This window comes from Pholis gunnellus, assembly GCF_910591455.1.
Source record: "Pholis gunnellus genome assembly, chromosome: 7".
Lineage (NCBI taxonomy): Eukaryota > Metazoa > Chordata > Actinopteri > Perciformes > Pholidae > Pholis > Pholis gunnellus.
The window spans coordinates 6,386,456-6,411,948 of NC_136533.1; the positions used below are offsets into that span (position 1 = coordinate 6,386,456).

The following is a 25,493-nucleotide window of genomic DNA, read 5'->3' on the forward strand; positions in this document are numbered from 1 at the left end:
TAGGTCAATCTGCTGGTAACATATTGGAGTAAACACCTTATCTTCATGGGGGAGGGGGGATCTGAAAAGCCAGTGTTTGACTCTGAACATGGTGTTTTTATTGACCCGTGGATCAATTATTCGCTTAAATCCTGTCTTTAGCATTTGGCTTCATTCTCACTCGGTTGCATTATGGGTGAGGGTGACATTTAGGATGGAGCAGTGCATATCCCAAATTACACACTGAAAGCTGATGAGTTTTCAAATGGTGTGCACCCTACGTATTAACCGTGTCCCCTTGGCTTGAGAATCGGGCTGAATCACAATTCTCAACGAGAACAACAGCAGAGGAGACAAGAATATGTGGATACTTTTTTTTCCCCCTCTCAAAATCTTTCGGTTTGGACTTTTAGTAATCTCAATTAACAAAATGAGCCCAGCCTAGGCAGGAGTAACCCCCTCTCTGCATGGTGCCTACTCTGGTTGTAGCCTGTTATAGCGTTCTAGAGAATGACCGACTGGACGGAGGGGTGGAATCGCCTCTCTTTCAGGAAAACACTCATTTGTCTTTTCAAACCAGTCATTGATTGCGCCTACTTGATTGATTTCGTAGCGGTTTCAGAGCCGAGTTGAGTTAGCTCTATTGGATTTGCTTGTGTAATTTGTTAACAGTGAGATTGACAAATAATAGAGGTTTTGGTATGTTCAGTATTTATTGTGCTTTTCAACAAAAAAAAAAAAAATCCAGGTACTCTTATCCAGGTGAAATAATTGTAATTTGTAGCAGTTGTTACAGGGTGGCCAAATCAGATGTAATCAGCATATAAATGTCATATTACATTGTTATATTTTTAACATTATTAATGACATACACATTGCATAAGCATATTTAACAGTGTAAATAATGTACTAGAATATTCTACTCATTGCCTTTTTTTCCTCTTAATTCTGGGTGCAAATTGTGTTTTTCATAGTGTTACAACTATACATCAGTCACCAAGTTAATTTATACAACACTATATTTAACACCAATATCACTGCTGGTCAACTAACTATTATCAAAACACCTCTGGGAATTTAACTTGTGATGTAAAGTATACTAACCCCTTTAAATGGGTTTACAGTTCATTTTGTCTTAGAGGAAACACCTTGATATTCTGATTTATAGTTGTTCGTCACCCGGCACTTGTCACACTCATTTTAGCTTTTGTCATTAAAATACCTGCAAACTTCTCGTTAGCACTGATGGTGTTCCTGGTTAAAACCAATAAGAGCCACTTTGCAGCTTGAAGCCTTAATGGTAATTTTGCTAAACGTTTTTATGATTAAAATGAAGATAATGTGACAAAAGTCAGAATGTCAAGGTGGCTCTTTATCTGTCTGAGATATTCTCTACAACATTGTGCAATAGTGCTATTTTGTTGTACTTTGAATGTGAATTATCACGTGAAATACTGCTAAATCTAGAAGCATCATCAGCCTTGTGCACTGTTGTGATTTTTGTTATAATCAAGCAGAACATAGGCTACATTTTTGGTCATGTTCTGATTGCATTCCTCACTTCACTTTGAAAATCAATCCAAAAATAACACACCTCTGGTCATACAATAGACAATATTTCCTACTGTGCCAAATAATGAAGCAATATTTTCATTTACAATCAGCATTTGCATTTGATTCAACCAAGCTGTAGCCTTCATTTGACCATGCATGAAGTTATTTAGCACTTGATGTGAATGTGCCTCAAGAATACAGTGTATTGTGTGAATGCTGTTTGAAATAAAAGCAATTCAACAGTAAACATTTGACTACATGTTTATCTTGTTGGATACCACGGCAGTAGAGAAAATGTAGGTCTTTGTACTGTATATATTATGATAAGAGGACTGTAAAGTGAGCTATGGTGTATACCAGAAGTAAGATTAAAACAGATAGATCTGCATATACATGTTTGGGAATATGCACCAGCAAAGCACCATGGTGGAAGGAGTATTCACATGTTTTACTGAAGTAAATGTAGCGATACTAAACCAGTAATATAGAATGCAGTAGCTGATTTACATTTCATAATCTAAATTTGCAAAGGAACTAGTAATTAAAGCTATCAAATAAATGTAGTGTAGTAAAGAGTATAATATTTGCCCATGAGATGTAGTGACTTAGAACTATAAAGTAGCACAAATAACTGATACTCAAGTAAGGTACAAGTACCTTAAAAGTGTACGTTACTTGATTGCATGTATTTAGTAGATACCACCATTATTGCTAATGTTAGCCAATGTCAGCTAACATGACCAAGGCCTAAAAGTGGGTACGACTTTATTACCTGAACTTGAAATCAGTCCAATTAAAGACTTTTGCACATTGAAACGTTATAGTGAAACTCAGTATTTTGTGAAGACAATAAACTTGGTTCTTTCTCCTCACACTGCGTCAACAGAGCCGAAAGCAGGTCAGGTTCCTCCTTTCAGCCAATCAGAAAGGAGGGGTGCAAGAGGGGGCGGAGCCACATTGAGCAAAGTCGAGGAAGAATTTTGTCAAACGTCAAGATATTTCTACAGCATCTACCCAACAGTTAGTAGTGTAAACGTGCCCTAACGCTGACCTGTCGAGATGGCTAACAACAGGGACAAAGCTACCGATCAAATGAAGACGTGGAAGGAGAACAGGGCGCTCCAGGTCCGTGTATATACACTGCATTTGATCAAATGTTGCTTGTTGTCTGACTTGGGATAAATGGGTGAGAGGTCGTTTGAGGTAAACCAGCCAACGTTAGCAGCCAAAACCTCAAGCTAGCTTGTCGGGCGAGCTAGCGTTCAAGTTTCCTTAGTTTCCAGCTGTTTGTGTTCAGGGCGTTTATAATCGTTGTTTTAGCAAAAGGCTCTCTAGAAAACGCTCGTCTGCTAACGTTACATGCTAAACTAGCCCGTGTAAAGAATTCAAATAACGTAAAGCAGCGTTAACTGTCATAAAAACGCATAAAAGTCCTTTTTTTTAAGGAGGGCAATTCAGTCTAGATATAGAGATATTAAGTAACTAGGTTAGGTCATTGTCTAAAGGCATGTTTGTGGTGGAACTTTACCCCTGTGAGTTATATAACCAGAGCAAATAGCTGCTATCACCTTAAGTAACCCTAGTTGTAGTCCACGTCTCCACAACCACTTCATATTAGATTAGATGTTGTACTTGTCTCAGTATATTTATATATATATATATATTAATTAGGTTGTTTGAGCAGCTTTGCAAGTTTTCAGTCTGCATGTTTTAACTGTGAGCAGAGTGCATCTTGGGAAATGATTTACAGCTGTGATAATAAAGAAGTTTAACAGTTTAATATTGGTACTTTTTATATTCTTAGTGCAATACTGCAAGCATCGGTGCGTGGAGTTGTTTGCTTCCATGCCCTTATTTTTTTGAAATTTTCAATTCTGTTTATTTCATCTCCTATGCAAATAAATGCACTAGGTACGAAGGAATTTCTTTCTGCAAATTTTAAGCGCTTCACAGTTACGTATCTTGCATAAGTTAATGTTGTTATTTTTTTTAAAAGCAAATTCTGTTTGCAACAGAGGCCAGACACACTGACCACAGGGGCCGGCCATCCCGTTGGAGATAAGCTGAACGTGCTGACTGCGGGACCGAGGGGCCCTCTGCTTGTCCAAGATGTGGTCTTCACAGATGAGATGGCCCACTTTGACCGGGAGCGAATCCCAGAGAGGGTGGTGCATGCCAAAGGGGGAGGTGGGTGTTGCATGAGTCTCTTCTGTGTCACCTGTGTGTTGGCTATACTATAAGAAGTGTTGTCTCCTAATTGTTACTCTTTGCAAAAGGGGATATTGTTGCCCTTTTCCCCACCTCCTCTTTACGGCAGATACTGAGCATATTCAGTTTGTTGGCCTTCTTTGGAGGGAGCATTCTTTCCAGTGCACGGCGACATAACACTCCACTAATCTGAGTCAACTGCGATATTACATATTTAAGATTATAAATCTTTTTATTCTCTCTATGATGCAGGAGCGTTTGGCTACTTTGAAGTGACTCATGACATCACTCGCTACTGCAAGGCCAAGGTCTTTGAACATGTCGGCAAGACCACGCCCATCGCTGTCCGCTTCTCCACCGTGGGTAAGAGTAACCATGTGTTTATGTCTCATTCAGTCCTTACTGAAATGCACTTTTGTTGGAAAAATGCCAATAGTTGCCAATTCTTTTTCTTTTGATCAACTCATTGCGTAATCGACTAATAATGCAGTCTTCTTCTTTTGAAATGAGAACTGTTGGCTCTGACAATGTCTGTGGAATTATCTTTTTCTTTCTATCAATCGAATGTTCTCTCTTATTTTAATTTTATTTCAGCTGGCGAATCCGGATCAGCAGACACAGTGCGAGACCCCCGAGGCTTTGCAGTCAAGTTTTACTCTGAGGAGGGCAACTGGGACCTGACTGGCAACAACACCCCCATTTTCTTCATCAGGGACACCATGCTGGTGAGTGAGTGGAGGATGGTGTATGAGCCATAACTTGAGACTGGATCTGAACACCCAAGTAACCACAGGAGCCCATTGTAGAACTAGTTTTATCAGTCATGAAAAACCAAACCTGTATGTCATACTGAGGCACAAGAAATGATCAAATACACATTTTACAACATTTTTTGTTAACATGGATCAAGTGTGAAACGTGAGCTGCCCACTTTTCCCTCTACAGTTCCCGTCCTTCATCCACTCCCAGAAGCGCAATCCCCAAACCCACATGAAAGACCCTGACATGGTTTGGGACTTCTGGAGCCTGAGGCCCGAGAGTCTGCATCAGGTAGCTGATTCTGGTTGAGTGTACAGAGGACTGTTTCAGAAATGAAGATTGATGGATGCATAATTCCCCTGGTTGTATTTATACCTGCACTAACCAGTTTATGGTTTACGTCTTCTGTCCCGACTCCCCTGTGCAGGTCTCGTTCTTGTTCAGCGATCGAGGTTTGCCGGATGGGTTCCGTCACATGAACGGCTACGGCTCTCACACCTTCAAACTGGTCAACGCTGATGGCGAGCCCGTCTACTGCAAGTTCCACTTCAAGGTCTGTTTGAGCCCAGGCTTAACTCAGATTTAACTTCATAGATCCACATCCTGGGACTTTTGGCATCGCTTGTGTTACAGTATGTCGTGTTTGTTTTTAGACGGATCAAGGAATAAAGAATCTGTCAGTAGAGGAGGCCGACCGCATGGCATCCACCAACCCAGATTATGCCATCGGAGACCTGTTCAACTCCATTGCCAATGGAAACAACCCATCCTGGACATTCTTCATCCAGGTCATGAGCTTCGAGCAGGCTGAGAAGTTCCAGTTCAACCCCTTTGACCTCACAAAGGTACCACATGCCTCCACAGCAGAGCAAACTGGGGATGCAGCCGCATTATAACCTGTTGTAGGATACCTAAAAGACTAAGTTGACATTATCACAGCTGTGTTTGTAGGTTGACATCATTGTTAGCCGTTCTTAATAAAACCTGCATCAGGTCGACTGAAGAAAAGTCCACTCAGGAAATCTTTCTGTTTGAGTGAGTCAACTAACTGTTCAAGCTGTGACCACATACAGGCTTTGAGTGTCGTACGGTTTAGCTCCATATTCAATGAGTTTATTCCCTGGGTGTGTTGTTTTCCCCACCCAGCAGTGGGCTGCAGTGATTTTTCAGCTAATTTGAGTTTTCTCATTCAGGTTTGGTCACACAAAGAATACCCGTTGATCCCTGTTGGAAAGATGGTGCTCAACAGGAACCCAGTCAACTACTTTGCAGAGGTAGAGCAGCTGGCCTTTGACCCCAGCAACATGCCACCGGGCATTGAGCCGAGCCCCGACAAGATGCTGCAGGTAACCCCACAAAAAGTCCAATGAGTTATTAAAGCTGCCATTGGTATACCTAAATCTGCATTCATACCTTACATGAGATAAAAACACCAATAACTAAATCTGTTTGTATATGTAGTGGCTAGAGAATGTCTGAGTGTCTATGGTGTCCTGTTAAAGGCCATGTTCAGGCTTCCCAAGTCTTAATAGTTTTATTCCCTTCCAGCAGACCTACAGCTGGACTAAATGCTTGTTAATACATTTCTCAAAGCGTGCTCGGTGTCGACTCTTTCTTTGAAATTATAGAGACCTACAGTGTAACAGTGCTATGTCTTGTGTATCGTGTCTTTGTCTAGGGTCGCCTCTTCTCCTACCCAGACACACATCGACACCGGCTTGGAGCCAACTACCTGCAGATCCCCGTAAACTGCCCCTTCAGGACCCGCGTGACCAACTACCAGCGCGACGGTCCGATGTGCATGTTTGACAACCAGGGTAAGTCGTAGTCCGGCGTGAACGTTTCTCTGTGCAAACAGTAACAAGGACGGCGATAAATGCTAAACTGTTTAAGCAGGAGATGTGGCTCCATCATTTCCATCATTGATTTATTTATTTTTGTCCTCGCCGACTCAACCGTGTTTCGTCTGTTTGGCCTCTAGGTGGAGCTCCAAACTACTTTCCCAACAGCTTCAGTGCCCCGGAGACCCAGCCTCAGTTTGTGGAGTCCAAGTTCCAGGTGTCTCCAGATGTGGCACGTTACAACAGTGCAGATGAAGATAATTTTACACAGGTAAAGATAGCGTCACACTTTTATAGGCATGTTTAGCTGTGTGCCTCCAAGAGTTAAATAAGTGTTTTTGATTTGTGTATTACATACAATATATTCATTCTCACCCTTTGTAAAGTGTACTTTCCAAAGCAAACACTTGATTCAAAACTATATAAACTCTTCTAAATGATAATCGCACGGTATTTACATCACAACTTTACACACAAGCACCAATTCTATAGAACAGTCTGCCAACTGCCCATTGTTTTTACTAAGTATACAACACTTAACAAGAGCCTTTGGAATTCTTATTTGTAGCATGCTTTGAATATAAATGCAATTTGTTTGTTCTCAATACGCATGTTCAAAATGATCAGACACACTTTCTTTAATTGACAATGACTTACTGTATTGTACTGTAAACACAATACAATATGTTCCATTAACAGTCCTCTTATTAACGCTCTCTCCAAAATTGCATTTATGAAGACTGCTGTTCATGTTGTTAGAGGATTGATGAATATATTATTACAGTTGTAATACTTACTTTCAATATTATTTAAAAAGCTGCACTGATAAATATAATTTTATGTCAATGGATCATATGACTACTTGTGTGTCACTCATAGTGCCAAACCTACTGAGAACTATCACCCAACTCTGCTGCTCCTCTCAGCTATGTAAATACATTCAGCCTCTTTCAACTAGTTTCCAGCATTCACCTCAACTGTTCTGGTTTCCTCTCTCTGCTCTCATCTCCAACCCCCCCCCTCCTTTTTGTAAACCCACTGTACACTTCCTGCCCAATACCAAACAGCAGACAGACAAGCTGGTGAACATAGTGGAGCGTTTCGCGGCTAATGAGCAGAACTAAAATAGAGTGAATCAGAAACACGGCTCCAAATAATGTTGCTCCTGTTCTCAATGTGTAAATAAGTCGTTCATAACAGCTCTATATGGTGATTATATTCCAATGTTGTGTTGACAGGTTGTTCCGCTGCCCCAAGAGGCCATTGACATTATTACTGCTTTAACTTAATGACATAAAATTCATATCAATTGATAATCGATTACTAATCACCCACAATTAAAATACAATCATGCAAAAGAGATCATTTAAAACCTCTTTAACATGGTTGGATTCAGTGTGGAGTCCTCATGCTCTCTGATATGCGGTTTGTCTGTGAAAGTGCCGTAGTCTTTGGTTGGTAATGGAGAACATAGCTCGCCGTGTCCTGGCAAAAAATAGGTGAAATTGTGGTACCACTTGTAGTATATAGTATTACTTTGTGAATATATATGTTTTTGAGTGAGTAAAATAGCTTACATGGTCCATTTTATCCGAATTTCTTCGTTACGTAGGTGTTTGATGTATCAGAAAATATAATTTTATTCGTTCTCAGAAGTGATTTGTACTACATGTGTGTACTCTGTCGCCCCCCCCTAGCCCCCAAATTTGGGGGCTTCGTGTGCATAAGGTGTGCCACCAAGTGAGATTCCTGCTGCTACTTAGCATATTGGTGGGGTATCCAATGTTCTTTTTAAACTGTTTTCTTAAAGAAATTCATTCATGAATCTCATTTTGAGTTAATCGACTTTGACCGGGTTGTCAACTTTGTTTTTTTGTTTGCTTTATTGCAGGTTCGCACCTTCTTCACGCAGGTCCTGAACGAAGAGGAGCGCCAGAGACTTTGCCAGAACATGGCAGGTGCCCTGAAGGGAGCCCAGCTCTTCATCCAGAAACGCATGGTGAGTCCAAATCACCTCCTATTGTATCCACAAACTTCATCATGAAGCTTATCTTCATCATCATTTCTATAGATACATAATGATTGTTGGGGAAACAATTGCACTCATTCAGATAAACTTCATGTTGAAACTACAGGATGTTTTTTAAAGTGCACCAGTGTGCACAGGAAACATTTGGTTATGTGGTTTTAAAGTGTTTTTCAAAGAGCTTTAAAAACATTAAAACTTTAAAGAACTTAAAACAAACTTTAATAGAGCATATATACAAATGTAGAGATAATCCTGATGTACAAAATAAACACATTGGAAGGCAGCAGAACATGATGGGGTTTTAAGCCTGCTTTTAAAGGCTGAGTCGGGGTAATATTTTTCCACAGGTGTGATGCACTGAATCGTCACTGCTTTTGATCTCACTCTCACGTCCTCTGCAAAGAAAATGTTCCACTGTTCTCAGAGGTCTGGCTGTTTGTACTTTACCAGCAGGCTAACACTTAAGTTATTTTGTCTTTGGTAGTGAAGTAACACAATTTTTATTTAGTCTCTTGTGGGTTGGAGAAAGTTTTGGGATATTCATACAGTTTATTATTAATCGCGTCAATGCACTGAATCAGTTTTTCAACAGGATGGGTGATGTTTAACATTTGAGTATCAACTGCATAGTTATGATAGAGAAATAAACAAAATGCATTCTTAATGCATATGCGAACACAGAAGCACTGTAACCAAACCCAGTCTGGATTTATTGGGCTAGTATTTGTTGTGTTCGTTCCATGCCTCCCTCACCAGCAACACAACCCCGAGGCTTTGTGCGGATGTGGGTACAGCTTTCACATCAGGGTTTCTACTTTATTTTTGTGGTCATATAACAGTTTCTCAGTTAGAAAAAAAGAATCCACCAAATTTCGGAAACTGTGTGTCTGAAACTATAAAACTCTGTAATTGGATATTGACTTGTCATTAACTTGTTAAAGCCCCTGAAAACATGGCTTCAATTCTTAAGTATTTCTCTACAACAATAACAGCTAAAAATGCAATCATCAGCTCATAAGTGATACCTAAAGATACATATTTTCAATAGTTTAAACTCACTTTACAACAAGACTTAAAAACAAAATGCTATTCTGCTTTGCCTGGACACGATCACACCCACCCAATCCAAACAACCCACCAACGGTCATCACATTTGGTGCACCAAAATACGTGACATCACCTTTTTCCAAAAGAACCCTGCCCAGTTCAGACCAAAAGAGGAAGAAACGGATACAGACTTCTCATGAGAAGTAACCAAATGAACCGTAACTTTGGTATATTTCAGTTCACTCATGATAAGAAGCTGAAAATGTGTTTTCAGGGCCTTTTTAACATCTGATTGTCTGGCTCTTCATGCAGGTTGAGAACTTGAAGGCTGTCCATCCGGACTATGGAAACCAGGTTCAGACGCTTCTCAACAAGTACAATGGGGAGGCCAAGAAGGTAAACCTATTTCCTGTAAGGTGAAATCCAGTGTTGAGTCATAGAACTTGGTCCAGACATTCGTGGCCCACAGATGACCAATCCTAATGACTGAAGTGATTGTCTGACATTTTCTCCAGTGCCATCATGACTTTGACATTTCTGATTTTGAGGGAATTGTCCCTTTTTCATCTAGCACCACAAGCAGGTTAAAATTCAAATGTGTCTATTACTTTAATTTATTACCAAATAGTTTCAAAACAAATGACTTTACCATCAGCCTCGGCTCTACTTGGAGTAGTTCTATGCTGCAAATACAGGTTTCATCATGATATTCCAAATTGAAATACCATCCAGATATGTACCATGAAAGAAGTAGTGTTATTTTCATATGGACCGACTGAACCCTTTAAACACTGAGCGTAAACACTAGATAAGTGCGACCTCGGTGTGTTTTGAAATGAGGCCATTTAAAATGGATAAGATGTGACTGCATTGATCACCGGGGGAAATTCACCTAAATTTCTTATCATTTATTTCGTAATGTCACCAGTTTATTGTGGACTATGCTGTTATATTCTGCACACTTAAGCCATTTTTTTCTATCTCTTCCTTCTACTTTGTCTTCCTCAGAACACAGCTGTGCATGTTTACAGCCGTCCAGGAGTCTCGGCCATCGCCGCGTCCTCCAAGATGTGAGGACTTCAATTTCTGCCTCTTCCATTTATCTTATAGCAAATGCACTTTTGTGATTACCAACTGCTACTACCAGTGACAGGATTGGGATTAACTTTCAAACTACCGTCGGTGCCGATACTGGAATACTAACCTTGTAGATGATCAGGGTTGGGGTTTGTTCATTTTTAATTCAGTCAATCCAAACTATTGATTTTCTCTAACATTCTCAAAGCTAGCAATACTCTATGATGAGATTACTGAATCTCTCTATCATGGCGTCTAATTCTTTTATTATTATTTTCTGAATTTATTAGCATTTTTGTTTGTCTGCATTAAATCAATTAACCCCAACTGCTGTTGAGTACTATGACAAGTGATAATTGTTTCGTTTAATTACTCAGGTTTTGTGTGTGTGTGTGTACTACTATGTTATGATGATCCAACTCTGTTCTTTGGCTTAAGTTTATGAAAACAAATCCAGCTATTCAAAATGTCTTCAGTCTTGGTTCAAATTTGTAAAATACCTTGATTTGTTATGCAGGATTGGCTCGTGGCTGTGCTAATGGCAGGGCTTTTGTTCACTATGGGCAATGATCACTATGTTTTATTTGAGTGAGTAGAATTGGCAATGGTAAACCCTCGTCAGTCTTACTGTTAGTTGTTATATCTAGTGAGATATGCAATTGCTAAAAAGCAAGGTTCAAGATGAGGACTTGTTTCCATTACAGCTAAAACAATAGTGCCTTTTTTGTGGATTAAAACGACCAAATACAGATAATTTCACCCTTAAACTAGAAGAATCACTTATGGTTTGCTTACAGTTTTTATTTGTTAGTTTTCCACATTTCTTCACATGTAGGAAGAGACTGAGTCAATAGTAACCTGATGATCAAAGATGTGAATCTACATTGACGAATAAGTTCTGATCTAAAATGATAAAATGCCGGAAGAATCTCCCCTGATGTGGTTTAACGGCATATTACAAAATGTGACACAGTTTGTAGAGGAGCCTCAGAGTTTCAGTTTAAAGATATCATGTTGGTGACTTTCAGACTACAAAGATCCACAACAGCAAACAATCAAAGGTAGCACCGTCCAATAGGAATTGTCTATGTCACATGCTTTGTTGTGTATTTGTAAACTCTCAAATGATCATCTCAATGTAACATTTTTGTTTTTATTAATGATCAAGTGAACGTTTTTCAGATGAGATGTGTTTAGTGCCTGTATTAATGAACTTGTAATCAAAGCGTATCAGCAGCTTCCCTTTATCTCCATTTCTTTATCTCTTAGCAGGTTTGCATCTTCATGGATCTTTTGACACAGTATGTGATCAAAATGGCAGCAAGACCGATTTAATCTGACATGAGTGGGTTTCTTGTCTGTCTAGTGCTTTACCCAGTACAGTGGTAAACCACTGGACATCTACGTGCTTGTGGGCTTTTAAATCTACCTCCCAGCAGTTACCTCGTACGCAAATAGGTATCAGCTGCTGGACTGCTGTTTCGGTTTATCTCCGTTTTAGGCTCTTTAGATCCAGATGTCCCACTCTACATAATCACTCCACATAAAAGGCTTTGTCCCAAATCAATACTACATACAAATTCTAAAAAGTAGCTACACTTGGCAATATACTGTTTTAGCAGTTGGTATACATATCGGCACATTTTACCATTTTATACTCGAGGGAAATAATGTGTGACGTTGTTACCTCAGATGGGATGCTTATTTTGAAAACCACCCAAACATTTTTTTGCCAGCTACGAATAACTTAATTTCCTTTGTGCATTGCATTGTGGCAGATTCGTGTTAGTCAACAGCACATTTAATAATTCACCGAATCAGTATGTATGATGTAGCCTGTAACTTTTTCAGTGAGCCTGTGCACAGGAAACATTTGCTTATGAGGTTGTCGGGCTTTTTTCAAAATTTCAAAGAGCTTTAAAAACATTAAAACTTGAAAGGACTAAAAACAAACTTTAAAAGATCGAATAAAACAGAGTGTATACAAATGTAGAGATAATCCTAATGTACAACATAAACACGTTAGAAGGCAGCAGAACATGATGGGGTTTTAAGCCTGCTTTTAAAGGTGATTCGGGGTAATGTTTTTCCCCCAAGTGTGATGCATTGTAAGTGACTGAATCGTCAATGCTTTTGATCTCACTCTCATGTCCTCTGCAAAAGGTTCTGAGAGCTAAATGTTCGGCAGCATGCCAACATGCCCACAATGTTGATGATGAATTCAAAAAGCACTATGCGACATAGTATGTCACAGTATAGTATGTCAGACAAACGTCCAAAATGTGATGGATCAGTATGCCCAAAATATTTCACAGTATAGTATTCCATAAAAAGTCATTATTGTATGTCATAAAAAGGAACAAGTGTGTCACAGTATAGTGTAGTAATATAGTCCGTCGAAACAAATCATTAAAAGTCATAGTACAGTATGTCGAAAAACTTAATCTTATAGTATGTCGGAACAAGTCATAAAAAGTAAAAGTATAGAATGTTGTATAAAAGTGAAAATGTTTCCCCAAGCCTTAATTTTTTTAAGGCTTGTATTGTATGTTCTTTGCCATATCCACAGCCAACCCTTGTGTGTTGCGTTACATTGGAAATCTGGTGAAAAAAAGAAACCTGTTAGTTACATTGACAGTTGAGTTCTTGCGCAACTTGACGAGGAGTTAAGTTCTTGCCCACCTTCCCCTCTCCACACTCCTAACTGCAGTTGAGCTGACAGCATGAATCCTGTGAGTTACCCGACTGAGAATGTTCCATTGCAGGGGATCAATGATGGGTTACCTGGACACCCTGGTTACCCAGGATACCCTGGATACCCTGTACAGCCGGGACACCCTGGACAGCCTGGAGGACCTATGGTTCAGTACACCACTGTGAACATCGACTCGGAGGCCCCCAGGGACCATGTCATCTGGTCAATCTTCAACTTTTTCCACTTGAATCCCTTCTGCCTCGGACTGGCAGCTCTCATCTTCTCTATCAAGGTGACTTTCATTCATGGAGAATCTTCTACTATTGCTGATCAAAGAATATTGAAAAAAGAAAAATTGTTTTTCAATTTCAAGTAGCACTTTTTTTAAACAAAGCAGAGATTGGGTTAGAGGAAAATAAAGGTTTCACCATATTTGTTAAGACAAAACGCAGCCCTCACTTAGACCATGACAAGAATCATGCAGAGCACGGGCAGTTAGGAGACAATGTTCATCTCTAAGATTATAGAAATCACTAGGCTTGAAAATGAAAGTTTAAATGTTGAAACATTAAATAATGAACAGACAACTTTAAATGTTTTAATAACTTTACTGGACATTCTTAAATACAAAGAATTAGAACACTTATGTAAGGAAAACTATATATAGGAAATGGGAGAAAATCTCATTTCCAAAGTAGAAGTACAGCAAACCTTATCAGACTGCGCTTAGGGTCAGTGTTGGCGGGTTACGGCCCTTGAGGTGGAGCATTACTATGAATCAACTTCTAAAATCCATGTGCTTTGGTCCTTCCAGGCCAGAGACCGGAAGATGGCTGGAGACATGTCTGGTGCCCGACACTACGGCTCCACTGCCCGCTGCCTCAACATCTGGGCCACAGTCCTGGTTTGCCTCATCGTCTTTATTTGCATCATTGTTGGCATCGTCATAGCTGTACAAGTGAATCAGGCGGTCAGCAGTTACAGGAATTATGGGACAAATTACAATAACAATTACCCTTATGGTGGCTCTTACCGTGGCTAAATTTCAAATGGTGTTCAGAGTTGCCTGCTGCTGTGGTTTAGTGACTCTTGTGGTTCTGTGCTTTACACTGACGGCGCAATTTGTAACCTTTTATACCTTTTTTTTTACTTATATCCTCAAGCAAAACAGATACTTTTGCTATTTGTGTTACAAAAAACTTAAACTCAGCCATGTTTCTTTAATGACAATCTGCTATTCACATTTATGCCGGACTATGTTATGAGATTGTGATTTCCTGTCTGCAAGGCATGTGTCTTAACAATGGTTCTGAAAAAAGAGAAGTTTTTAATCTGTCAATAAAGACATCTGTTTTATAACTTTGAAATGTGCTTGTGAGATTTTTAAGGTAAATAAACAGATTGTGAACGTACTGGCATGATTTTCATAATTTCCACAAATGATGATGTTTTGACATTTTCACTGGTGCTGATTTCAAGCCAAAGAACTCCACCCAAAAAGGAAACAGGGGGGGGGGATGCAGATGGAAATTAGCCTCTCTGGCTAACTCTGGCTCACTTACAGTTCTACTGTTGATTAGTGGGCATTGTCCCTGCTAAATAAATAAACAAATAAACAAACAAACAAACAAAGCTTGACCCAGTGTTACAGACGACACCAAGACTAAACAGTGTGTCCTAAATCTGTATGAATAAATGCAGGACTAATTCTGATGAGCTGATCAAAAAGCAATTTAAGTTTGTTCACAAGAAAACTCCCCAGGACATCTTACTTCAAAAATGTCACCATAGTTTATATCTCCTTACACACAGAGAAGAGAATTCATATAAACATAGTACATGTGTGTGTGTGTGTGTGTGCGTGTGGGTGTTGAGGGGAAATACAGAAAAGTGATCCACAATAAGCTCTCCAGTCTAACAGCACTGCTGGTGAAACATGAGGGACTCTTTTCAGTGTCATATACCAAATCACCACCATGAAACTACGTGTATGTTGGGCTGAATTCCTTCCATGCACTTGGTTCTGGATCATTCTTCTTTCTTTGGAAGAAGACGCACATGCAGCAGATCAATCCTCGTTTATACAGTGAGTTCCTGTTTGTTTATTACTATCAGGGTACGAGTAATTTAAATTACTTGACACCAGCATGCGTTGTGCTGCACAAAATATGTAAGACAAGTCTAATTCAGCTGCAACACATCTGTATATATTGCAATAAAAATCACATCCATCTGAGGTGTTACTTCAAACTGGGAACTACTGGAGACACATGATGTGAAGTCATGTGATCAGGGTGTAGTTTGTTTATAGCCATTAAACGTTAACGTTAAAGGTTTCTGCAATAATCCAATTAATTATTTTATATATATATATATATATATATATATATATATCACATTTGCTTTATATCACAGGAACCAGTGCGGGTTGGCCTACATAAATAGATCACCCTGGCATCACTCTATATTACATTACATTATATTACAGTCATTTAGCAGACGCTTTTATCCAAAGCGACTTACAATAAGTGTATTCAACATAAGTATTCAAGAGAACTACTCGTCACCAGAAGTCATAAGTGCATCTCCTATATCTGACCTGAAATCTAAAAAGTACTTGGAGTATACCTTTTCTTTTTTAAAGATGTTTGCAATTGTCTTTGTGTTTTGTCCCAACATTAGAAATGCACACTGACCATCCTTCCCACTACTCAGTTAATGCTGGTTTAACTGCCTATGCTACATGGTTCAAATTAAATAAACTATCTTTGAATATCAAAAAATCTAATTTCATTATTTTCAGTGGCAAAAAATCTTACTCTAAGGATTTATCTAAAATTATAATTGAATCTGTTGAGATGCCTCAAGTGTCATCTACAAAATTCCTAGGAGTTATTATTGATGAGAGTTTAAGTTGGAGTAAACAGATTGACTGTGTTAGTAGAAAAATAAACAAATCTATTGGAATAATAAGTAGGGTTAGACATCTTGTCTCTGCAGACTGTCTACTTATTCTTTATTACAGTATCATTTATCCTTATCTTTCATATTGTAATATAGTTTGGGCAAGTACTTTCCCTACTTCTCTGCAAAAAATGTTGGTCCTCCAGAAACGTTTTGTTAGGATCGCAACCCGATCACAGTCACACTCATCTTCTGCTCCTCTATTTCGGAAATTGCAGATTCTCAATATTTACAACATCAACACTTCCCAAACTTGTGTTTTCATTTATAAGATACTTTCTGGTGAAGGGAATATTCCTGATCATTTCAAGACTTACTACAAATTTAATTCACAGGTTCACTCATACTCAACTCGCCAATCTTCACATCTTCATCCTCCTAAATTACTGACTAGCAGAGGTCAATTTTCAATAAGGTTCAGGGGAACCAAATTATGGAATGACTTTTCCCACTTAACTAAAAAATGTCTCTCTGTAAAATGTTTCAAAAGGTGCCTAAAAGAACATCTAACTGCGGTCTTGTAACAGTCTTTTATGTATTATTGTTCATGTCTTTCTTGTTTTGGCTGCTACATTACATTTGCAGTTGTTTCACTCATAGGGACTTGTATTGCCATTGCTTATGAGTTACTGCAGGTGTATAATCCAACATCACTGATCAAACACAGGACAATGCTCACTCTCACATCCACACACATGCTCGCACACACTTGACACAATTACATTATTTTTTATCTTATCTTTCTTTCTTTCTTTCTTTCTTTCTTTCTTTCTTTCGTTGTAATGTAATGTCTTATTTATACTTTATGTTTGTAATTTTGTAAAATTTCAATATTATATAGGTGGAGGCTTCAAATAAGCCCAGTTGGCTTTCTGCCTCCTCCTGCACTGTGATATTCATTTATCTCTGTTATGTTTGTTTGTTTTGAATTTCATTGTTTGAATTGTGCAAATAAATAAATAAAATAAAAATACTCGTTATACTGTGAGCCAGGCCACAACACACCAAATGTGTTTCTAATGAAATCCCATTGTTTATATATAATGTTGACATCTTTAAACAAGAGCTACACAAAATAAACTAAATGATTGTCACCACTGTAAACTATAATAAAGCCTAATATAGCAGATCATGCCAGATGCATTGCAAGCTGCATAAACAGTCTAATTTATGTCACAGTAGTGGGAACTAAACTTGATTTATTCCGGTTCATTTATTGTGGTCCAGTTCCCAATGACCACTTTGTTTCAGACAGAGCCCTTAGTTCATCTGTCCAATTTCTCTACCATATCAGTCAATATTAGATTTTAAAAATGTAATATTGACAAATATCTGGTCCAATAATGTGAGCGACTGACCCAATTAATTGCCATCATCATCAACTAAATCTTAATTTACCAGTTTAATTCAATTGTTTGTTAAAGATAAAACACTGATTATAAATTTTACATTTTCTCTAAAAACTGCAACAAATTAAAGGGTTACATTTAAACGGACAGAATAATGGTGCTAGAACTGTAGAAAAATAAAACAATAATAATGTAATATAATAATAATAATAATACATATGTTATTAGGTCAGAGCTTTTTTTTATTTGCATCACCTATTTGAACTAAACTCTTTATTTCTGCAGGAAAGAATCTAAATACAAGACAAGAGGTTTGTATCATAGCTCACTCTCAACACATTAAATATCAGACGAGGGTCATTTACAAGAGGTTCTGCCCTCTGGTGGCTGGAGGAAGCTATCAACAGGTGGGCGTCGCTCCATCTCCACTTTGGACTTTCTTCAAGTTCAAGTCTTCAAAGTAACAAATGCAGAACAAATAAATAAGTTGAGTTATAAATGAGTTGTGACTAGTTGTTTAACACAAAATTATGAAGAAGAAAATGTGATCTTTTAGAGGCTGGTGAGTTAATGTGTACGAGTACGTACCAGGTCTTCAGACATGCCCTCTGTCTCTGCTCGTGTTGCTCCAGGTCTTAGCTTGAGCCAGTTCCCCATGCCTGCTCTGGCCCTGAGGAGGCCCGGTCTCTTCCCGGATCCCAGTCTGCATTCCAGCCCTGCTCAGGAAAGTATGTGACCTGTCCCGGTCTGTGCAAGAGTTCCAGACCTGCTCCTGCGTTCGGGTTCTACCCGGGCTTAAGCATCGGGGCCTCTGTTCCTGCTGGAGTTCCAGCCGTGGTCCAGAGGCTGCTCCCGGCTGACCTGGCGGCCTTGAGGCCACACATCCTTCGCCACCAGTTTTGGGGCACAGTCCTGGTTTGCCTCATCGTCTTCATTTGCATCATTTATGGCATCGTCGTAGCCGTACACGTGAACAGTTATTACCAGAGTAGATATTACCATTACGGCTAATGGCTAAATTTCAAATGGTGTTCAGAGTTGCCTGCTGCTGTGGTTTAGTGACTCTTGCGGTTCTGTGCTTTACACTTACGGCGCAATTTGTAACCTTAATATCTTTTTTAGTTATATCCTCAAGCAAAATAGATATTTTTTGCTATTTGTGTGACAAAAACCTTAAACTCAGCCATGTTTCTTAAATGACAATCTATAGTTCACATTTATGCCAGACTATGTTATTAGATTGTGATTTCCTGTCTGCAAGGCATTTGTTTTAGCAATGGTTCTGAAAAAAGAGAACTTTTAAATCTGTCAATAAAGACGTCTGTCTATTTCCTTATTCTAACTCTGAACAGATATTTATTAACAAAGCTTGACCCAGTGTTACAGACGACACCAAGACAAAAAAGTGTGTCCTAAATCTGTATGAATAAATGCAGGACTAATTCTGATGAGCTGAACAAAAAGCAACATGTTCAACAAGAGCAGAGTATTGAGCCGACCACACCCAAAAATCAATACACATGCATGCTAAAATACAATAATACGATTTAAAGATAATTAAGATGTGAGAAGTACGATGACCTTAAGTAAATATCAGGAAAACATGGCAAATGTTTTACATCACATGTGTTACACCTCACACAACGCCTTCAGGTGAATGTTAAGACAACTTAAGTTTGTTAACAAGAAAACTCCACAGGACATCGTTACTTCAAAAATGTCACCATAGTTTATATCTCCTTACACACAGAGAAGAGAATTCATATAAACATGGTACATGTGTGTGTGTGTGTGTTGAAGGGAAATACAGAAAAATGATCCACAATAAGCTCTCCAGTCTAACAGCACTGCTGGTGAAACATGAGGGACTCATTTCAGTGTCATATACCAAATCACTAACATGAAACTACATGAATTCTTTCCATGCACTTGGTTCTGGATCATTCTTCTTTCTTTGGAAGTAGCAAAGAAGACGCACATGCAGCAGATCAATCCTCGTTTATACAGTGAGTTCCTGATTGTTTCTTACTATTCGGGTACGAGATTTAGTGCAATTTAAAAAAAAGTAATTTAAATTACTTGACACCAGCATGCTTTGTGCTGCACTAAAGATGTTGTGTCGACAAAAGTCCTAAAACAGTCATAGTATAAAAAAGTATGTTAAAAAGAGTCGTAATATAGTCTGTTGAAACAAATAATTAAATGTCGTAGTATGCTATAGAATGTCATAAAAAAGACCATAGCATGGTGAAAAATTGTCATAAAAAGTATTAAATATAATAAACTACTAATAATCATAGTATAGAATCCTAAAATGTTGTTTGCAGTCAAGTTTGAATCCCAGAATTTGTTTGAGATTTCCTGTCTGTGATGATTGTGTCTCAACTTTCATTTAATGACAAATGAAATCAAAACGATTGCTTTAATTTGTCAATAAACAAAAGTTGAGTTTGTCAGTTGGATAACTTTTTGAAATTGAGATTTTGATGTTAAAAAAAAAGAAAGTCATATGGTAGTATGTCATATAAAATGATTAAAAGGCATCGTATTTCATCAAAGTAATAGTATAGTATGCCATAAAATAAATCATTAAGCGTCATATTATAGCATGTCATTAAAAAAATCATCAAAAAACTATGATATAGTATGTTTTATTTATGTGTCAGTTGGGGGGGAAATCAAAAGGATTGTTTAATGGACAAAATGTTCTGTTTTTTTAAATGAATCTGCAAACTCTTTGGGGATTTTTTTAAGAAGCCAAAAGGCTTGTATTGTATGTTCTTTGCCAACCCTTGTGTGTTGCGTTACATTGGAAATTTGGTGAAAAAAAGAAACCGATAGTTACATTGACAGTTGAGTTCTTGCTCAACTTCCCGAGGAGTTGAGTTCTTGCACACCTTCCTGTACCCCATACTCCAAGCTGAAGTTGAGCTGACAGCATGAATCCTGTGAGTTACCCGACTGAGAATGTTCCATTGCAGGGGAGCAATGATGGGTTACCTGGACACCCTGGACACCCTGGTTACCCTGGACACCCTGGACAGCCTGGGTACCCTGGACACCCTGGACAGCCTGGAGGACCTATGGTTCAGTACACCACTGTGAACATCAACTCGGAGGCCCCCGGGGACCATGTCATCTGGTCAATCTTCAACTTTTTCCACTTGAATCCCTGCTGCCTCGGACTGGCAGCTCTCATCTTCTCTATCAAGGTGACTTTCATTCATGGAGAATCCACTACTATTGCCAATTAAAGAATATTGAAAAAATAAAAATTGTTTTTTTTTAAACAAACGAGAGATAGGGTTCATGGAAAATAAACCTTTCACCATAATTTTGAAGACAAAACGCAGCCCTCACTTAGACCATGACAAGAATCATGCAGAGCACGGGCAGATAGGAGACAATGTTCATCTCTAAGATTAAATATTGAAACAAAAAATTACAAATAAGGAAAAATAAAAACATGGAGAAATGAGATTAAAGAACAAAGACAACTTTATATTTGTTGCAAACTTTGCTGGACATTCTTAAATACGAAGACTCAGAACACTTATGTAAGGAAAACTATATATAGGAAATGGGATAAAATCTCATTTCCAAAGTAGAAGTACAACAATCCTTATCAGACTGAGCTTAGGGTCAGTGTTGGCGGGTTACGGCCCTTGAGGTGGAGCATTACTATGAATCCACTTCTAAAATCAATGTGCTTTCGTCCTTCCAGGCCAGAGACCGGAAGATGGTTGGAGACATGTCTGGTGCCAAACACTACGGCTCCACTGCCCGCTGCCTCAACATCTGGGCCACAGTCCTGGTTTGCCTCATCGTCTTTATTTGCATCATTGTTGGCATCGTTATGGCCGTACGAGTGAATCAGGTGGTCAGCAGTTACAGGAATTATGAGACAAATTTGAATAACAATTACCCTTACGGTGGCTCTTACCGTGGCTAAATTTCAAATGGTGTTCAGAGTTGCCTGCTGCTGTGGCTTAGTGACTCTTGTGGTTCTGTGCTTTACACTGACGGCGCAGTTTGTAACCTGTTATAACTTTTTTACTTATATCCTCAAGCAAAACAGATATTTTTTTCCATTTGTGTTACAAAAGCCTTAAACTCAGCCATGTTTCTCCAATCTGTAGTTCACATTTATGCCGGACTGTTATGAGATTGTGATTTCCTGTCTGCAAGGCATTTGTCTTAGCAATGGTTCTGAAAAAAGAGAAGTTTTTAATCTGTCAATAAAGACGTCTGTTGAATAACTTTGAAATGTGTTTGTGAGATTTTTAAGGTAAATAAACAGATTGTTGACGTACTGGCATGATTTTCATAATTTCCACAAATGATGGTGTTTTGACATTTTCACTGGTGCTGATTTCAAGCCAAAGAACTCCACCCAGAAAGGAAACGGGGGGGGGGGGGGGGGGGGGGGGTGTAGTATTTCCTTATTCTGACTCTGAACAGATATTTATGAACAAAAGCTTGACCCAGTGTTACAGACGACGCCAAGACTAAACAGTGTGTCCTAAATCTGCATTACTGAATGCAGGACTAATTCTGATGAGCTGATCAAAAAGCAACTTAAGTTTGTTAACAGCAAAACTCCCCAGGACATCGTTACTTCAAAAATGTCATCATAGTTTATATCTCCTTACACACAGAGAAGAGAATTCATATCAACATGGTACGTGTGTGTGTTGAAGGGAAATACAGAAAAGTGATCCAAAATAAGCTCTCCAGTCTAACAGCACTGCTGGTGAAACATGAGGGACATGAGGGACATGAGCTGTCAGGGCCTGCAAAGCCTTCTCTGCTGGCCTAAACAGAATCACAAAGTTATAGCTATTTCATCATTTTAAAATATTTCATAAATACACTACATGTATCATAATTTATAAAAATATTTTTCCCATTATCTTATTTTCTCATTGCACAGCTACTGTGCTCCTCAGTTGCTCTGCTTCCAGTGCAGCTTGTTTTAAGTAGAGCTTTTATCCAATCAGATTTCACCTCTGGAGGAGACCCCGGGGAAGACCCAGAACACGCTGGAGGGATTATATCTCCCACCTGGCCTGGGAACGCCTCGGGATCCCCCAGTATGAGCTGGAAAATGTTGCGGGCGAGAGGGAAGTCTGGGTCAGCCTGCTTGGCCTGCTGCCACCGCGACCCGACCCCGGATAAGCGGAGGAAAATGGATGGATGGATGGATTTCACCTCTGTGTCTCTAGGTAAGAAGAGAGGCCCGAGGCCTGCAGACTCACAAGTGCCTCCATGTGCGGTTTAAGTGAATGGGGACGATATTGTTGATTGTCATAGTCTTCAACCAATCAGATCTTTAGTTTAACATTCTTTGATGCGCCAGAGCGGCCTGCAGGCCTACAGCTACGTCAGCATTAGCAGCAGCGCTGCAGTGAGATTCTGTGCTGTGATTGGTCAGTGGGCGAGCACGTGACTGTCGTGAAACGAAACTTAACAGCAGAGGCTTAGGCGAGTAGTAAGAGTTGATATTGAAAGATATGAATGAAATTATATTTTTTTCATTTTGCTTGGTGTAGATTTTTAATTTTTTTTTACCTAGCTTTGTTTTTTGGCTGAAGGAGGAGAAACGGATTTGTGAGTTGGGATTTAACAGTGGGATTAATCTTTGTCAACAAAGAAAAGAGGATGTGATCATTTGGTTTGTCAACTGGTTCGTTTTTTTACATCTAATATCTGAATGGCCCTTGAGTGTGTAGCAGAATGCGTGTTGCTGTTGTTGTTTTTCCGTTAAGCTAGTTAGCCTAGCCTCCCGGAACACTTGCGGAGCATCAGCTTTTTGTTGTGGTTCTTTTTGTTCTGGTTCAGAGGTCACACAGACCGTTGTCTCCTAGTGAGCTCAGAAAACATTATATTTCCTACAATTTAAGCTTCTGTATTTTCCAAATGCACTAGTATTATTCAAACGTATTGTTCGGTTTGTAAGCCTCGTACCAAACGGTTTAATACAAATACGTAACGTTATATAGTTACAGCCCAAGAAACAAATAATAACTCTGGGCTGTGGCGCCATCGTGTGGTTATAAGGTGTTATTTCAGCAGTGAAGGCCCAGGTATAAAATGCACAGCCCGCCACTGGTGTCTTATACCAAATTACCACCATGAAACTACGTGTATGTTGGGCTGAATTCCTTTCATGCACTTGGTTCTGGATCATTCTTCTTTCTTTGGAAGAAGACGCACATGCAGCAGATCAATCCTCGTTTATACAGTGAGTTCCTGTTTGTTTATTACTATTAGGGTACGAGATTTAGTGCAATTTAAAAAAAAATAATTTAAATTACTTGACACCAGCATGCTCTGTGCTGCACAAAAGATGTAATACAAGTCTAATTCAGCTGCAACACATCTGCATATATTGCAATAAAAATCTCATCTGTTTTTCTGAGGTGTTACTACAAACTGGGAACTACTGGAGACACATGATGAGTAAAAAGTGGTCACTCTTACTTACCAAAGACCGAGTTGTGAAATTTCCACTTTTTATTTCATTTGACTGAATTTGTTTCATGATGACAAAACCATATCCCTGATGAGGGCTGAAAATAGGCAAATTCTTAACTCAATTTGAAATACTGCAGATTTCAAATAATTAAAGAGATTTTGGTCCTAGTGAAAAACTGTTTATTGATAATGTTTATGTAACCTTTACCTCTCTGGACCAGAACATCTTGTCTACTCTGGTGATCGTATTTACTGCAACAATAAGAAACATAATTATTATTATGACTCTGAGGATAAGGATGTTCTCGTATTGTGCGTCCTCTGCCTGGTGACGACTTGTATCCCAGAATCCTATATGAGAAGAGTTAAATTAATAATAAATGGGTCGATACATTTATGGAAACAATGTTCCATTTTGAAAGCATTCAGTGTCTCATAATAAAGTGTACAGCAGTGAAATGGTCATATTTCATTTTTTTCAAGACTCCAGGTGGACCTATTTACATTTTAACTGGTTTGGCTGCCGAGCTAATTCATCTGTTGAAGAGGTGAAATAGAAAGCATAGAGGATTAGTAAAAAAACAATCCGGATGTTAACTATAACAGAAGCGACAGAAAATGAAAACGCTGGTCATAGAGCGCTGTAGGAATGGGAATAATGTTTGTGGTTAACACAGGCTTTAGAGATTTTAGAATTTTGGTCTACGACATGAAATACGTTACTAACTACCACACTTGTGAACCTTGATGTTTTTACGGGTCTTAAAGAAAGGCAATTGCTAAGTAGTGCCTAAATAAGATCACATGATGTAATCACGCAGAACACTAGTCCGCCTTTAGATTAGTGGTGGTGACGTGAAGTCATGTGATCGGGGTGTAGTTTGTTTATAGCCTAATGTTAAAGGTTTCTGCAATAATCCAATGAAATAGAAATATATATATATATCACATTTGCTTTATGTCAGAGGAACCAGTGCGGGTTGGCCTACATAAATAGATCATCCTGGCAGCACTAAACATCTAAAAAGTACTTGCCATTGTGTTTTGTCCCAACATTAGAAATGCACACTGACCATCCTTCCCACCACGAGTTATACTGCGAGCCAAGCCACAACACACCAAATGCATTTCATATGAAATCACATTGTTTATATACTTGACATCTTTAATTAAGAGCTACCAAAAAAAGTTTAGAAATGGAAGAAAGTCGACACAAATGGGGTTGAAGCTGTATAGTCTACCAGATGGCTCATGGTCAGCCATGATGTCATACTTAATCCCTGTTGAAAACTTCATTTTTTTCGATTTTTTTTTTGATAATACAAGACTCATCGAAGAAACATTATAGAGGCTGTGTTTTCTGAGAGGTGTGTGTATTACCAGCATTATTACTATCGGTTGGCAAATAAAGTCTGTTATAAACTATGGTTTATATCTCACACACACACACACACACACACACACACACACACACACACACACACACACACACACACACACACACACACACACAC

The 25,493-nt window shown here is 38.8% G+C and overlaps 2 protein-coding genes across 2 annotated transcripts; both read left to right on the plus strand.

The window, feature by feature from the left end:
- The first annotated feature begins 2,505 nt into the window (after positions 1 to 2,505).
- Positions 2,506 to 11,736, plus strand: cat (catalase). The gene is made up of 13 exons (XM_079163332.1): positions 2,506 to 2,658; positions 3,549 to 3,720; positions 3,994 to 4,104; positions 4,336 to 4,466; positions 4,687 to 4,791; positions 4,928 to 5,053; positions 5,154 to 5,345; positions 5,694 to 5,846; positions 6,179 to 6,317; positions 6,482 to 6,612; positions 8,233 to 8,340; positions 9,730 to 9,813; positions 10,426 to 11,736. Exons 1-13 carry the CDS (start codon positions 2,593 to 2,595, stop codon positions 10,489 to 10,491), a joined length of 1,584 nt encoding a protein of 527 aa, XP_079019458.1. The 5' UTR covers positions 2,506 to 2,592; the 3' UTR covers positions 10,492 to 11,736.
- Positions 11,737 to 13,211: 1,475 nt separating this feature from the next.
- LOC306698209 (uncharacterized protein) lies at positions 13,212 to 14,555 on the plus strand. Its single transcript, XM_079162423.1, has 2 exons — positions 13,212 to 13,481; positions 14,004 to 14,555. The coding sequence occupies exons 1-2, from the start codon at positions 13,218 to 13,220 to the stop codon at positions 14,229 to 14,231; spliced, it is 492 nt and encodes a 163-aa protein (XP_079018549.1). The 5' UTR covers positions 13,212 to 13,217; the 3' UTR covers positions 14,232 to 14,555.
- Positions 14,556 to 25,493: the final 10,938 nt, after the last annotated feature.

Excerpts from the sequence above, each read along its gene's own strand:
- LOC306698209 (XM_079162423.1), top strand. The coding sequence starts at position 13,218 with ATGAATCCTGTGAGTTACCCGACTGAGAATGTTCCATTGCAGGGGATC. Across the intron at positions 13,482-14,003 it reads CTCTCATCTTCTCTATCAAG|GCCAGAGACCGGAAGATGGC; the intron begins GTGACTTTCATT and ends TGGTCCTTCCAG.
- cat (XM_079163332.1), top strand. The coding sequence starts at position 2,593 with ATGGCTAACAACAGGGACAAAGCTACCGATCAAATGAAGACGTGGAAG. Across the intron at positions 5,346-5,693 it reads ACCCCTTTGACCTCACAAAG|GTTTGGTCACACAAAGAATA; the intron begins GTACCACATGCC and ends TTTCTCATTCAG. Across the intron at positions 9,814-10,425 it reads ACAATGGGGAGGCCAAGAAG|AACACAGCTGTGCATGTTTA; the intron begins GTAAACCTATTT and ends TGTCTTCCTCAG.